The sequence below is a fragment of the Mustela nivalis genome (genome assembly GCF_964662115.1).
Source record: "Mustela nivalis genome assembly, chromosome: 11".
Classification (NCBI taxonomy): Eukaryota; Metazoa; Chordata; class Mammalia; order Carnivora; family Mustelidae; genus Mustela; species Mustela nivalis.
In genome coordinates, this window is record NC_139030.1 from 73,871,622 (window position 1) to 73,888,534 (window position 16,913).

At 43.4% G+C, this 16,913-nt stretch overlaps 1 protein-coding gene across 2 annotated transcripts in view; it reads right to left on the reverse strand.

Moving 5' to 3' along the window:
• Nucleotides 1-3,648: 3,648 nt before the first annotated feature.
• LOC309844222 (UDP-glucuronosyltransferase 1A6-like) overlaps nt 3,649-16,913 on the reverse strand; it is a 27,782-nt gene continuing 14,517 nt past the window's right edge. For both annotated transcript variants that reach the window (XM_082690596.1, XM_082690595.1), the window contains exons 2-5: nt 8,727-8,858; nt 7,926-8,013; nt 6,831-7,050; nt 3,649-4,644 (exon numbers count right to left, since the gene is read on the reverse strand). In XM_082690596.1, coding sequence (XP_082546722.1) covers nt 4,347-4,644; nt 6,831-7,050; nt 7,926-8,013; nt 8,727-8,858 — 738 coding nt within the window. In that variant the 3' untranslated portion in view covers nt 3,649-4,346. The remainder of the gene's footprint in view (nt 4,645-6,830; nt 7,051-7,925; nt 8,014-8,726; nt 8,859-16,913) is intronic.

Genomic DNA, 16,913 nt, shown 5'->3' on the forward strand with positions numbered 1-16,913 from the left:
AGTTATCACCCAACCCTCTTTCATAGCTACCTCTGCCCTACCTCCTCCCACCACCCTCTGGGCCAGCTCTTCTCCTCCAAGATCACTTAAGTGGTATGGTTGCCATTCTATTCCACAGACCCTACCTGCCTACCTGTTGTGTACAGCTGACATGGCTCTCCATGTCGTGATGAATATGGAGGTGGGTAGGACACCTGTGTCCTCTGACAGGCTAAAGACCAAACACATGAAAGACTGTGAATGAAGAGATAGGACGAAATGTATCAGTTAGCTATTGTTGTGTAAAAAACCACCTCAGAGCTTAATGACTAAAAACAACTCTTAATTATTGTTCATAAATCTACCAGCCAGTTCTGTTGATCTGGGGCATATCCACCCATGGAGTCACTCATGCACCTGCAGTTAGCTGGTGGGCTCGGTGAGGGCTGGCTCGTGATGGATGGTCCCCCAAGGTTGGCAGGCCAGCAATTGGCTAGCTGTTGGCTGAAGTGGCTAGGGTGATTGGGTCCCATGTCTATCCCACAGCAGGGCTAGCCCAGGCTGTTCTCACAGCAAGGAGATGGGCTTCTAAAAGAGTGAGCAGGAACAGGAAGGCCTCCTGGGGCCTCCACTTGGGACTGGCCCCCTCTACCACATGCTGCTAGCCAAATGCAGGTCACAGGCCAGCTAGGTCCCGAGGGAGTGGGGAAATGGATCCCTCCCATGCCCAGTCGCATAGGGAAGGGTAGCCATCAGGAAGGGAGGAGAAAGGAGCCATTTTTGGTTGCATACCTAAGGAGTGTGTAAGCCATGGCAAAAAGTGAGAAGCTCCCCTAACACAGTATCTAGAGAAGACACTGAGACCACAAGATCGAGTAGAAAGAAGTGGGTTCTGCTTGGTTTTTGGACATAAAAACACTTTTCAGGGTTTGTTTGTTTGTTTGTTTCCTTCAGATTAGGACAGTAATATTTGACTCCCATATAATCCATCCACGAAATCAGTCACTCGAAGCTGCTGTCATTCAACTGAGCTTCCCACCTTCTATGGGAGCTACTTTGAAAATTGGAAAAAACTGAATTGTAAAAAACTGTGAGTTTAAATGCATGAAAGCGCCAAGGCAGGAAGTGAAAAAAAAAAAAATGGACGCAACGTACGTATATAGTGGACACACTTGGGAACATCTCCCCAACTCACTAAGCTCCCTCTTCCCTGACCCTTGGGGTCAGTTAGGGCTCCCTGTGGCCATATTTTCCCTGTGTAATACCTCCCTCAACATTCCTGATTGGATGACCGGGAGTAGACGCCTGATCTGGACCAATCAGATTCTTCCCTTCTGGGTAAGAGAGACTCTGGTCAGTCTTCCATGGTCCTGTGCGATCTTGAGGACTGAAGAACAGTCAAGACCAAGAGGAGAAGGAAGAGTAGGGCAGGCACCCAGAGTGTATGGGGACCGGGCCAGGCAAGAGAGGCTCTTGGCACCATTGAGGCCTGGCCATGAGCCCCACGTCCTTAGGAAGTCTGCCTCCTTACAAAAAGTCCCCCTTTTTGCTTAGGAGATTCCAAAAAGAAGACATAGGGACCAGAGAAATCAAAGTGTGAAGAAGCACAGGCTGGTGGAGCCCCATGCAGCTCAGGTCCAGAGAGGTGGGGGCAGCAGGGAGCCTGGGAGCTGGTCCCTGGGTGGACCAAGAAGGGCCTTGCGGGACGGTGGACGTAGTCTGTGAGTCCCGGTAGGGCTCAAAGATGTGGGGAGGGATCTGGCAAGAACAGCTTCCCAAAAGCAGCCAAGGGAGAGAATAAATGGGGCTGGGTTCAGGAGAAACTACCTATTCATGGGACCACAGCTCCAGTTTGAAGTCTGCACATTTAAAATTGTTATGTGTGATACAAACCACAAAGCAACAAACACACAGAAGTGTGAGCAAAATTAAAGGCACAGAACAAGTGGAGAAAATACGGTACAGGTCGGAACGATATTCTCATTAATGCAGTAAACTCTCTGAACAAACCCTCGGGGTAATATAGCCCATAGAAAGACAGGCCAAGTACAGTCTCCAAAAAAGAAACACAAATTACTCCTAAAATTTAAACAAACAAGCAAACAAACAAACAAAAAACTTTGACATAACAATAGTAATAAAAGCACATTTAAAACAAGACCCCAGGGTGCCTGGGTGACACAGTCAATTGAGTGTCCAGCTCTTGGTTTCGGCTCAGGTCATGATCTCAGGGTTGTGAGATTGAATCCCTTGTTGGGCTCTGGGCTCTGGGCTCTGTGCTCAGTGGGGAGTCCATTAGAGATTCTCTCTCCCGCTCCCTCGCCCCCTCCTTCAGCTGGTCGTCTTTCTCTCTCTTTCCTCCCCACTCTCTCTCTAAAATAAATAAATCTTTTTTTAAAAAATTTAAAACCAGGGGGCGCCTGGGTGGCTCAGTGGGTTAAGCCGCTGCCTTCGGCTCAGGTCATGAGCTCAGGGTCCTGGGATCGAGTCCCGCATTGGGCTCTCTGCTCAGCAGGGAGCCTGCTTCCCTCCCTCTCTCTCTCTCTCTCTGCCTGCCTCTCTGCCTACTTGTGATCTCTCTCTGTCAAATAAATAAATAAAATCTTTAAAAAAAAAAATTTAAAACCAGACCCCATGGCTCATCTCCCAACTGATACTTTCCTTCAAGATACTACTTTACACCAAAAAGGGTGCAGGAAACTGGCTCTCCCACACACGGATAGCCCCTCTCTGAGTGCAGTTTGCAAATAACTCAAGCCATCTATCTGCTCAGGGCAGCAAGGTTGCGGTGCCCCACCCAGATCCCTGTGTCCTTCTGCCTTAGGGCCCAAGGGCCTGCCTCCAATGCCACACCTCACTTTCTCTCCTGGGGGCTCTTTCTGACTTTTAGGGTCCCCTTGCCCACACTTGGGGCTGACTGGAAGCGAAGGGAAATTAACACAACCTGGGAGCAGCCGGTCACAGACACAACAAATGCTCAGAGAGCCCAGGACTTGGCTTCCCGCTAAGATGGGATAAGTCTGACGTCTTACATTGGCCCCCAGCATCGAAAGAGAGATTCGGCTCCAGCCACCCACAGCAGATCAGCTTCTTGGAGTCCCTCACTGCTAATCCCATTCCCCACTCCCATATCAGGGTTTCCTTCACTTACCAAATAAGCTACTTTCCCTGGAATCCTTACCTCAAGGGAACCCAGGCATACCATAACCATCGACTTGATGGAGACAGTCATGAAGATGCACAAAGACCTAACCACTGGGCTGTTCAAAGAGGGCTCTTTTATAGCAGAAAATACAAATGAATCCACCCAGAGGTCTTGGTTAAATAAGTCCTGCCATATGCATGCAATGATTAACTTCTTGGCCATGAAAAATGCAATAAATGTTATAGAAAAGTGTGGGGAGGGCATTCCCAGTAGAGTGAAGTGAGAAAGAGAGTTGAAAAGTGCTAGATATGCTTGGTGTAGCTGCAGTATTTTGTAAGTAAACACATTTGCCAAAATAGCAACTGAAGTTATTGCTGGGGAACAAGATTACCAGATATTCATTTTCTTGTGTATGCGTGCACCTCTGTTTTTCTAATTTGTCATAATCATGGTTTATTTTTACAATCAGTACATGTAGCCCCCCGAGAAATGCAACAAAAATGAAGAGAAGAACACCTAAGAGATATAATTTATGAGAATTTATTACTATTTTCAATTGTTCAAAACATCAGAGAAAATACACTTGTGAGACACTCTGCTTTGGGTTTTTCTCAAATGAGATCCATTTGCCACAAGCATTGATTAACCTCTTGAACACACCATTCATCAATTTCACACATCATTCTTTCCCCTAAAGTCAGAAATCAGACAGGGTTCTCAAAAGATCCCAGGTCATTCATTTATTTCAAGTGCAAGGCCCTATGCCCTGGAAATAAACAAATGTATCCTTCTTTAAATACAAGTGCCTTCTGCGAAGCACAAGCTTAAGTTAGGACCTTAAGTTAGGATGGCAACATTCACAAAATTTCCAGAAGCCAGACGAGTTGCAGGCTGGGGATGTGGGAACCTCTGAAACCTGTGCCCCCCAAACAGTCCTCACTCCTAAGTAAGAAAATTAATGCAAAGTGTAGGAAGGACCTGTCTGACCCTCTGGCAAGTCATTTGAATGAGGACAAGAGTAGTCCAGATTAACAATACTAAAGGGGGCAGAAACCTTTCAAGATCTCTACCTGTAGGTGTGACTACCAATTAGATTGTTTTTATTTTGAAAAACCACTCAGGGATATCTCACTCCGAGCTAAGCATTTGTTTAATAAGCAGAATATGAATTTAACATTGTGTCTAGTTGCAACTTTGGATCATCTCACTCCCCACCCCCTTCTCAGTGTGCCTTGGATTTATGAGATTTCTTAACTCGTCCTTTCTTTCCAAAGCACTTCCGGCAGCCCCAGGCGCAACATTTATAAGCAATGAAGACAACACCCAGCACAATGGCCAGGAGGAAGCCGATCACGTCCAATGAGTGGTACTGGTACCAGGTGAGATCATGGGCTGCTGGGCGCAGGTGTGGGGCCCCCTTGTGCCTCATCACGAACTCCACCCAGAACACAGCCAGGTCCAGGGGCTCGATGGGGCGGTCCTTGTGCAGCCTGGACAGACGCATGATGTTCTCCTTATAGCTAAACATAGAGACAGTTATGTGAGTGTCTGGAACATTGGCCTCAATGAACCATCCTCCCTTTAGGCTCGCTATGTTTGGGAAGGCTAACCTTGGCAGAGGAAATGAGTTTCCATTATAGACAGAAAATGCAAACACATACACACACACACACACACACACACACACACACTGGTCTTTATCTCTGAAATTAAAAAACAAATGTAGAAAGAAAACTGGAGGCCAAAATTATGATACGAAATTATCTGAATCTTGCTTCCTCCTTTCTTTTTTTCTTTTTCTTGATATTTCTGTAGGAAATTAGATACTTTTTTACAATAAGAGAAAGAAATAAAAGGATGTGTCAGAAATTATGAGCGGTTCTCCTTTTCACAGAGTTAAACAATCCCATCTAGTCAAACCAGAAGCGGTTTGGAAGTGCCTTCTGCAAGGGGGTGGCCTACTTCTGCATTGGTGACAACCACACCATCCAAGTCTAGCATTAGCACGAGGCTGCATCTATGCAGCCTGCTCAACAAAACAGATTTTTGTTGATTTTGGGCAGTGTGGCTAGCTGAATCAGAACATTTAAATCCAAACTGGGTTCAATGCTTCGACCCTTAGTGTGGATGCTCTAGAAGAAGAAAGAGACCGAGGAGGAGGGGGACAAAAGGAAAAGGAGAAGAAAGACCAGAGTAAGACACTCTTCCTCAGGAGCGATTATGATAACAGGCCTGTCATTATATTTGGACACATTATTGTACTGTGTAATCATATTTGGCCATAAATCTTATTAAACATCTTCCTTTTATGTGTATCTTTTCTTAAAAAGATAGATTTTCTAGAACTTTCCTTCATTCATCCACCATTTACTGAGTGCCGGTTATGGCCTGGTTGCATCATCTGGTGTTCAGAAGGTTTCCATTTGTCTTTATTTCCTGTCCCAGCTTGGCATGCTGGGAACATGGAGATTCACAGTTAGGCAGAGAAGACTCCCAAGCAAATAGATGAAGTTCGCTGGTAACTCAAGCTTATTGATGAAGGATTTAAAAATAAATAAGAGAAGTTCCACCAAGTCATTTGTAGGCTCCAGGTCGTTTTCTGTACCACTCAACAGAAGATCAAAATTGTACTACTAATGCATATCTCCGGAACGAGTTTTGTCGACACGGGGAGAGAAGTCAGGTTTTCCCTACCTTCAACGTGGCAGTAGTACGGCTGCTGGGCTGTCAGAAGAGGCCCATCAGAATGGAGGGATGCCACCCGCTGCTCTGGGCATGCTGGGCATTTACCCATGGGGGAGCGGGTTTCGTTGACTTTTCTTTTTCATCCATTGGTGCCCCATTTTCCCCTTTTTCCTTGCCCAGGCTCACCATGTCACCCCGCGCGGTGTCCCATCCCGTCTGAACACATTCCAGTCTTTTCACATCTGACCCTCCAAATGACATCTCTTTCAAAATGAAGCAACTACGGGTCAAGACTCCTGACATTCTCACAGACACACACATGCATGTACAGGCACTCACATGCACACGTTAATTGTTGGATCAAGTCCACCCCTGGCCGTCACTTCTTCCCATAAGGTTTTGGCCAGCCTGTTTGTTACTAAGGAATGTGACAGCAATACAATAAATGTCATGCAGAGATCATTTGATCTGATAGCTTTGCCTCTCAAATTGTTTTCAGAGCCACATTTAAACAGACTTATCTTTGCTTTTATTATAAGCCTTTGTCTGTGATATCACATGACCCCATCCCATTTATAAATCCCCATGATTTATAAATCAAAGTTTATACTTTGATTTATAAACTTTTGAAACAAAGTTTCTCCCGGGCTTTGGTGCTAGAGAGAGCTGTCCTTCTAAGGACAGCTGTCCTGGTTTATTTTTATTTTATGGACACTATGCTTCTTATAATGGAATATTTCTCTCTGCAGGAACTCACAGATTAGATGTCTACTTGGTGACTGTATTTTTTAATAAATTGAAGTTTTAATCCTACTGAGGGAAATAATATTTAAAATCATTTCAAAGATAATAGGAATTAAATAATAGGAATTAATGCATTCTTTTATAAAATGAATAATAATAATCCCCAAATCATCTTACTTATAAATTGAGCTTTTATGTGTTTATTTTCACATTTGAATATTGCTGTGAATGAGATGGCCAAAATACAGGTAGTATCCCTCTGTACCTTTTCTCTTACCTTTTGTCACTGATGACAGTTTTCAGGGCATTTGCTAAATCTTCGGAAGTCATTTCCAGGACGTTCAAGGTCACTCCAGCCCCCCGGGTCTCCATGCGCTTTGCATTGTCCATTTGATCACCAAACAAGGGAAGCATCACCATTGGAACTCCGTTGCAGATTCCCTCATATATGCCATGGGAGCCAGAATGTGTGATAAAAGCACGAGTCTTCGGGTGACCTGAGAGGCAAAGCAGGGAAGGATGTTAGGAGTCGAGTCAGCGAGTTTCTCAGTCTAACACTGTCTAGGTTCTGAAAGCCTCAGTGCCATCCACATGGGGCTCCTGCAGAAGTCTGCTGAGGAAAATGTGGGTTGAGATGCCCCACTGGATAAAAGGCAATGTGGAATACTCTGGCCATAATATTTTCCAGCTAAATAATCCTTTAGAACAGCCCTGCACAAGCCACTTTGTTAATTTCACTTGGGTTTGACCTACACACCACATCCTGCCTATTGGGTCCATGGTCAAACGAGTGAGACTGATACAAAGCGAAGGTCAAGCAAAGCTTTATTTCGCACCAAGCATCAAGAATCAAACTGACCGGCCAGGGCCATCTCTTGCAAAGAGGCGACATCTCTCTGCCTTACAGACTAGCTTTTAAGGGCAAAGGCCATGTGGTTGGACGTGGCCACGCACAGGTGGCAAATGAGATTGTAACACACAGAGAAAGCTGCACTGCACAATCATGCTAGGTCACACAAAAGTGACTAACTGAACCAACTGAATTACAATGTACCCTGTAGTAGATATTTGAACTAGCCTATCACCTTGGTCAGAATTGACGCCCAAAAGGCAGGGCCTACTCTCCTTGGTAGCTAGCGAGACAATATGCACCCCCACTGATTGGATACCTCCACCTGGCCTGACCCACCCTTGTATTTGGGCTTTGTTACCTGAGACTGGTTTCTGGGACTTGTTTTTAAGTAAGTCCCCTCGGGGGAGAGGAGGAGAGGGACAGTTTAAGTTTTACTGTATAAACAACAAAGTCACTCAAGGTCATAGTTTAATGGATGGAATCGCTCTGGCTCAATAGGCTCCTACATTGCCCACATACCAAGCAGATCATTTTGGGGCAGCCACTTGACAAGTATTGTATTCTTCGCAAGATTTGGTGGTGGCGTGCCAGTATACCGCCACAGGACCTTGCAGAAACAAGAACAGAGTTTAAGGAACACAACAATTCAGAAACATCCGTGTAGTAGCTGGAAGGCGGCATCCTCTGAATGAACATAACCTTGGCGAGGCTGGGGAGGTATTGTGACTAGGAAGGCTTTGGGGACTGGTAACACTCTGTGTATTTATGCAAATTCATCAAGCTGTACAGTTATGATTTTTGCACTTTTCTGCACTTCAAGGGGAAGTTTACTTAACAAAGTGAGTGAATGTAGAATTAGAGAAGCAAAAATATAAGAAATGAATCCAGCAGCTTTTTGTGGAAATACTCCTACATAATATGAAGAAACACTATCCCGTGCATTATCCTGTTGACTTTATTTTTAAAATAAATTCTCCTTGAAGCATGTGACACTTGATCTTGGGGTTGTGAGTTTGATCCCCAGGTTGGATATAGAGATTACTTTAAAAAATAAAATCTTTACAAAATAATTAGTTAACAAAATAAAATAAATTCTCCTTAGTACACTTTTGAGTTTCTTAGAGAAAATGAGACCTTCAAGTGAAGTAGACCATGGTTTAAGAATAGTTGAGAGTGACATGGCAAAAAGAACTTGGGATTAATAATTGAGAAGTGGCAGGGAAGCCCAAACCAGAAGTCCAACTGATAGGATTAACATCGATACTTAGAAGTCTGGGGTTCCAACTTTTGGGAAAATAGAATTGTATGGAATCTTCTTACTGTCTGAGGTATTTTGCCCAAGGCATCAGCAATTTCCATAGATTTCTTCTCGGGAATCTCTGAGACCATGGAGCCCAAAGAGAAAACCACAATTCCATGTTCTCCAGAAGCATTAACATAGGCTTCAAATTCCTAGAACCATAAGAGAAATTTCCAGTTAATTTTTTTTCTCACCTTCTTTGGGAACTGCATACATTCAACTATGAATCAGATGTCTTCATCTTAAGAATGTGATTAAATGTGTGTGTGTGTGTGTGTGTGTGTGTGTGTGTGTGTGTGTGTGTGTTAGAGATACAAAGTATTAGTGCATATTACAGCCTTCCCTCCCCCACCTACTCCCTTCCAAAGGAGGAAGGCTTCTTGCAGATCGGGTTGTCTCCTGGGTTCTCCTCTTCTTCTTTGATTTGTAGAATCCAGGTAGTATGCTAATTTTCCAAAGGAAAAGCAACCAGAGATAAGACCCGATCCACTTCCCAGGGGCTTCAAGCAGCTGGGAGGGTCTTGGAAGAAAGCAGGCTTTCAGGAAGGGGACTAAAGGAAAGATCAGAAGGCAATAGGAAGGAGGGAACGGTAAATACGCATCACAGAGAAGGGAGAGAGCGGTTTAGCAGATCAGTGAAGGGAGATCTTGGGCGAGAGGAAAGCTGTCCAAGGAGGATTTCAGAAAGCTTTCTGCAGACTCTAAAAGTCCTGTACCACCCCTTTAAGAAAAGCTACGGTAAAGTTGTGTATTATTTTCCAAGGCTTCTACAATATTCCTTTTACGTTGAAAGAATGAATGAAGCCCAAGGAGAAAAGCAAATAGTGTTGAAGATAAAGGCAAATAAGTGTATGAAGATCTCATGGTTAAGAAAAACCTCAAATAGCCAAGACAGCCTGTAACAATACTTGCTTCCCCACAGCCCACAGCAGAGTCTTCCACATGCCAGGCAATACGCTGGGGTGATTAGGGATTATACTCACGTCATCTCAGGGCTGAAACTTAACCAATCAACCTGGCAATTTCCCACTTTTCCTGGAGAAGAGCTTTCTGAAGAGTGTTAGTCAACTTTCCTGCCTCAGCAAGAACATACAGAAGGATACCTGAATCTTTCTTTGCCAGCTTCGTAATGGACAGTAAAAAGCAAAATATTTCTCCCTAGGTATGAGAGATACAAAATAGGACAGAAAACCTTGCACCAGGATCTGAGCCCCTTCTGCATAGTTCAGAGGGGGTCACGGGCATGCGAGCAAACCCTTAGTACCAAAATCACCTGTGGGAGGGATAAACAAGAACCCACCCAGCACGTGACCCCCACAGAGTGTTCCTGTCCCATTCCAGAAACTGATCCCTTCTAGCAATATATCTATCCCCATCATTTAAGGAAGATTGCAAGTAAGGCTGTTCTGATGCCTCCAAACAAGATCACTATTGTGCATTTCGGTCTTGGCCATGTAAGGATGAAACTCAAGACAAAGCAATGGGTCTTGCTTCTGAAGAAACTTCTGGGCCAGATGACTCAAGGAATAAGGAATGAACTGTGAGTGGTTTTCTAGTCAATAATGAAGCTTACAACTACTAGAAAGTGGACAACCCATGGTTCTTTTGGGTGAAGCAGGGGGATAGGATCTTCGGAAATGCCTGCATGTATAAGGGTGAGAGACTGTGATGGCTAGGACCCCACTAGTAAGCACAGTTCACAGATTAGAACCTATCAAGCCTCTGCCCCTAAAGTCAATAGGCCATAGAGATGGATGTCAGACAGAAGCTCTGAGAAGAAGCAACAAAAAGATGATCCAACCAGAACAGCAGCATTACCTTCGGTGTGGAAACCGGGGAACCTGGAGTCAAGAGTGATGGCTGTGTCCCCAGGGAGAGAGGAAGGATGTACCCAGACTCAACCCCCAGCAATAATTTCAGCCCAGCCTGATCTGGCCCCAACCTTCAAAGCCAACTCCAGGGTACTGTGGTCTTCAGAAAACATACATACATACTCGGGTATACACACAGGCAAACACCTGTATGCACACATGTGTGGGGACACACACACGGAGTGGCAATTCCACGTAGAGGAAACAGAGGAGGTGTGAGTGTGTCAATTTCCCCCCAACTGTAGGTTATTCATCATCTAATGAACTCCCCTAGAGTCTTCCAAATGGTTTTATATGTTTCCCAAGAATGCGAAGGACATTAATGAGACTGTGTGATGTGCTGGGTTTTGCTCAGAATTGAGGGGTTTCCTCAGATATGGGACTTTCAGTCCCGTTCAAGCCAGAATGCTGGGCACTCTGGGTGTGACATGGAGAGGACGTCCCACAAGGCTCACCACACATGATTTTAAGAGATTTCTTTCAGGTTTGGTTCAGAGCATGACCAATAAAGCCCAAACACTGCCAAGCCCTCCTCAGGTATGAGCCCCAGATTGGTCCACCCCCTCCAGCTCTCTCCAAGGCCTCCAGCCTCCAGTGGCTGTGTCCTAGCCTTCTCCACTGGGCTCATCTGAGAGGCCAAGGAAGCCAGCATCATCCCCTCCACCACATGCTACATTTCTGGCCTATGACCAAAACATCCTAAAGATGGTTTTCCTGAAGTCCCTCCTCCCCAGGATTATACCACATCCTTCTTTCCTCAGAAAGACAGCTCATCTCCAAGTACCTTTTGAACTCTTCCTTCTGAGTGAAAGTAAGCAGCTCACCTCACTTCCTGGGACCTTCCCTCTTCTGTGAAACCCATTCTTACTTTAAGCCTAACTACAAAGGTCCACATCTGGTTTCCCCTCCTTGTACACTGTCCCACACCCACTCAGCACCCAGTGGGGTGTGATTATCATAAAATGGAACCCACAGGTCCATAAACACCCAAAGGTACACAGCAAGACTAAAGTTTAAATATCACGGAAGTTCATGTACAGATCACAGAAGGGCAAACTGCAGAGATTGTATTGTCACACCCAAAGCCTCGCCTGGGCCAGGTCTTCCAGAATTCAGCCATGGTGAGGTCCACACCCTGCTTGGCAAAACTTCCCCAAACATGGCCCTGACTTCACAGACTGTAGAGTGGCCAAAGAGTGATGCGACAGGTTAACGAAAATAACCCTCAATTCCCACACCTGTTATCCCTTCCAAAAAGGACGAGGCCCCCTCTGAAGTGAGAGCACTTGCTTACCGTTGAAGGCTGTAACCCAGGTTCTAACTTTTGCTGAGAGTTCAGTATTTTGAGTTCTAGGCTTTTATTAGATTTTCTCTTCCCATATGTCATCTGTTTCTCCAAATCCTTGGTAAGTACTTAGCATGTTGGAAAACTTGCTTTATCACTATGCATTCAGAACCATGGACAAAGACTGCTGGCTTCTGGGCTCACCAGTCCTTCTTCTCCTCGCCATCATCAAGTCTCTGTTTCCACTGACCTTCTGTTTGGCTGTTTCCCTCAGACTCAAAATATCTGGATGGATATCATCTCTGAATACTCACACATTCACAAAGACGGTCTCTCACCCTGAGCAGGGAAAGACATCTTGGAATCCTTGAGCTTTGCTCTCAGTGTTGTCCTACTATCTTTTATCTGCCAGGTATCCCAGATATGCCCAACAGCAGGTGTGCCTTCCATTTGGACTCTTTTTATCAGCTAAAGATTGTATCTCTATTCTTGAAGTTCAGGACTTTGACCAAGAGCACTGGGACAGGGACCATCTCCACACGAGTAATGGAAGCATAGAAAAGCATTCTTTAATTACCCAAGGGGAGAAAAGAAAATAAATAACAACTTGTCAAACCACCAAAAATCAGGAAAAGGGAAAATGACCAAGTAAAATAAAAATAAACTGGCATAATTAGAATCAAATCTAGCAATTGTTAAATTAAGTGCAAACAGGCAAAAGTCTCCTGACCAGGTTACAAATATCAGCTCTGTGTTTAAAAAGAAGAAGAAGAATTTAAAAAAGCTTGAATACAAAGGGTACAAAAGAGGCACTAAGGAAATGTAAACAAGATAGTGAAGGAACGGTAATATTAACATCAAAAAAGTGGAATTTCAAATTAAAAATATTAAGTAGGACAGAGAGTGTTGCTGTCCAGTACAGGCTACAAAGACATTCTCACACAAGGCTTGCTTGCACCAAATGAGGCAGCAACCTAGACATAGTCATTACAATTCAGCACTTAGACAAATTTCTGACAAAGAAAATATATTGATAAATGATACCAAAGCTGTGATATTGAGAAAGACGGTAGACAAAGTTCTGTAGCCCTTCTTAATATACATCCTAAAGTAAAGAAGGAAATCATTTAAATAAATAAAGACTATTTGCCAAAAAACAATGGCAAATGTGACACAAAATGATGAAATGAAAATCAATCTTCATTACAATCAGGAGCAAGACAAGAATCCTTGCAATTGTCAAAATTATTCAATTGTTTTTAAGGATTCTAGTGAATTCAGTAAGATCAATGCCGGGCATAGAATTCAGAACAGAAGGATCCATATTTTCTTGATTGATGAAAGTCTGCATACTGTTTTTTTTTTAAACTATGAAATCAATATCTTGATTAGGCTGAATTTTGATTTGGGCCTGATCAGTGAGTAGATAACCAGGTACAAACAGAAATGGAAAAACTATCATATTCACAAGAGTGATCAAAAAGAAGTGTAAAATACTTAAGAAAAGCTGAACAAGAAAGGAATAGAAAAATATGAAGGAAACTACAAAGTGTCCTTGATCTTTGGTAAGGTAACATTAGAAGTAACTATAAGAAGGGCAAGGCCCTGGAGTATAAACTTCAGTTTTCTTCCTAGGAAACAAGATTACATGGTTAACAGAATAACCTGTGGCATGTAAATACCGTGAAACATGGTGCAGTTCAAAAAAATAGATAGAACATTTAGAACCAAAATGATACCCATGACATATTTATAAGGGAGCCATGGGGGTATATTATTACCCTTTTCGTAAAACAAGCAAAAAAAAATCAACACAAATACATGTTTCTCTTTGTGTATGCTATAAGAGAATGGTCCAGTTTCATTCTTCTGCATGTGGCTGTCCAATTTTCCCAACACCATTTGTTGAAGGGTTTGTCTTTTTCCATTGGATATTCTTTCCTGCTTTGTTGAAGATTATTTGACCATAGAGTTGAAGGTCCATTTCTGGGCTCTCTGTTCTGTTCCATAGATCTTTGTATCTGTTTTTGTGCCAGTACCATGCTGTCTTGGTAATCACAGCTTTGTAATATGGCCAAAGGGCATATGAAAAAATGCTCCAGACAACTTGCCATTAGGGAAATACAAATCAAAACCACAGTGAGACTCCACTGCACAACAGTTAGAATGGCTAAAATTAATAAGACAGGGAACAACAAATGTTGGCGAGGTTGTGGAGAAAGGGGAACCCTCTTTGCACTACTGGTGGGAATGCAAGCTGGTGCAGCCACTCTGGAAAACAGTATGGAGGTTCCTCAAGAAGTTGAAAACAGAACTACCTTATGACCCAGCAATTGCTCTACAGGGTATTTACCCCCAAAATACAGATGTAGTGAAAAGAAGGGGCACCTGCACTCCAATGTTCATAGCAGCAATGTCCACAATAGCTAATCTGTGGAAGGAACAGAGATATCTTTCGACGGATGAATGGATAAAGATGTGGTCCATATATATAATGGAATATTACTCAGCCATCAGAAAGGATGAATACCCACCATTTACATAGACATGGATGGAGCTGGAGGGGATTATGTTGAGTGAAATAAGTCAGGCAGAGAAAGACAATTGTCATATGGTTTCATTCATATGTGGAACATAAGAAATATTGCAGGATTATAGGGGAAGGGAGGAAAAACTGAATAGGAAGAAACCATAGAGGGAGACAAACCATCAAAGACTATGGACTACGGGGGGCACCTGGGTGGCTCAGTGGGTTAAGGCCTCTGCCTTCAGCTCAGGTCATGATCTTAGGGTCCTGGGATGGAGCCCCGCATCGGGGTCTCTGCTCAGCAGGGAGCCCGCTTCATTCTCTCTCTCTCTCTCTGTGCCTGCCTCTCTGCCTACTTGTGATCTCTGTCAAGTAAATAAATAAAATCTTAAAAAAAAAAAAAAGACTATGGACTACGAGAAGCAAACTGAGGGTTGTGAAAGGGAGAAGGGTGGGAGGGTGGGGTAACAGGGTGATGGGCATGACGGAGGGCACGTGATCTGATGAGCACTGGGTGTTATACAGGAATCACTGAACACTATCTCAAAAAGTAATGAGGTATTATATGCTGGATAATTGAATTTCAATTTTAAAAATCACCCAAGAAAAAAGGGGAAAAAATACATATGTTTGTATGTAACTGTAGGAGGATAAAGAACTGGGGGAAGTTACTGCCTATCTGGTGACTAGTCCTCAGTTCACACCCTTTTGTGGTTTTCATTCATTCCTTTAACAAACATTTGGCAAGTGCTAATTATATGCCCAAGATGCTGATATTTACCCAACACCAATCGTGTGCAGACCCACTGCCAGGTGTTGTGGGTACAGAAATGGGCAGCAGTGGTCCCTGTCCCCACATATATGGAAGAGACGGTCAATAAACAAATATTTAAATGAGATGATCACGGTACTTGATGTGCTATGAAGGAAAGAGCATAGGATCCTATCTTATTCAAGACTTCTTCAGGACTCCCTGAAGAAGTGACATTACAGCTGAGCTGAAAGCAGCCCAGAAGGACAGGACATCATGCTCAAGGGTCCTGAGCTGGGAAAGATTTTGGAATGTCCCAGAAATAGAAAAAAGGCCAGTGTAACCGAGGATACCCATGCAGATTTACAAGAAAGTCCTTCCATTTGGAGTGGAATTTCTATTATGCATGCACATCTCCAAAGTTTTACATTTCAAAGTAAATGTGAATCACAATTGTTTTCACTTGGATCCTATATAATGATACCAAAAATATTCCTCTTTAATTCCACTCTAACTTCGACATGCTGACTAGGTCTCTTCTTTGATCTATGATGTGACCACTGGTTTGGTAATATTTCACCTTTTCCTATATATAAAGAGAATTATTACTGATTTTTTATAACATGAGGTATTCTCATTTTCTTTCCAAAAAATCAACACCATCTCCTTTTTTCTTTACCAGACCACCCCATCAAACATATACTTCTCCAACAGGCCTCGGGGTGTCAGAATCTTACTGATGGGATATCTGAAAGGGGTCACCAGATCTCTCTTCACATTATGGGGGAGGAATAAGAGCCCCAAAGAGGGGATCTGGTCATGCAGCAATGGTCTGGAGGCTCTGGATTTCTCAAGTGGTGTTTTTTTCTGCTATCCAAAGTTTCTCCTTGCCGTGACAATGACATGATCATTTAAGAGGTGAGTCACGTCGGAGTCACTCTGGGAATAAGATTCAGTGCTCTCCATTGGTGATAATAGTCCCTTGATAGGAACCAGACTTAGCACCTGCAAAGTACCTAGGCTACCAGTGAATCCTCAACCGATACTTGAAAAATAAATGAATGCCCACTGAAATGTCACCTCCTTGAAGAATCCTTCCCAATCCCTCATCTGACAGAGATTCTCCTGTTATTCTGTGTCACCTCCACTGAGATTTGGAAGAGGATGTAAATGCTACTTTTTTGCATACCTCAAATTCTGCATGGGAAAAAATTCATCATCAGCATTGCAAAGAATGAAACTCAGGACCTTTCTGCCCAGTGCCAGAATCTGATTTCCTGATATTTACTCATCAGAAGAGAAGGGATCACAGAAGCCAGCTTTCTATCAGAATATCTAGCAACTGGATCTTTAACCAGAAACAAAAAGGCAACTTTTGCCATGAGGATCCATAGACATCAAAGAATTATTTCAGCAGTCTCAACCCTTGTGTGTCTGACCCAATCAAGGGCAAGGTGCACACTGCAGATTTGTGTTCTCTGTAAGAACCCTACACCCATTGTTCTGTGCTTATATCGATTAGCCTTTGTCACATCTAATTGATTACTGTTTGTTGGAGCACAAAGGAAAAAACGCCCAAAGTATACTTTCCTAAATTGTCCTATACAAAGAAACAACCCAGAAGAGGATGCCTAAGACTGATGTAAATTACAAGCCAGACCTGAGAGATTTGTAAGGCAGAAACTAACAGAAGGGGGCATTTGAGACTATGTCAGCATGCTCGTTGGGCATATATCAGGGGCAAGTTCATCCATCCAAAGTCATTGCAAGGAT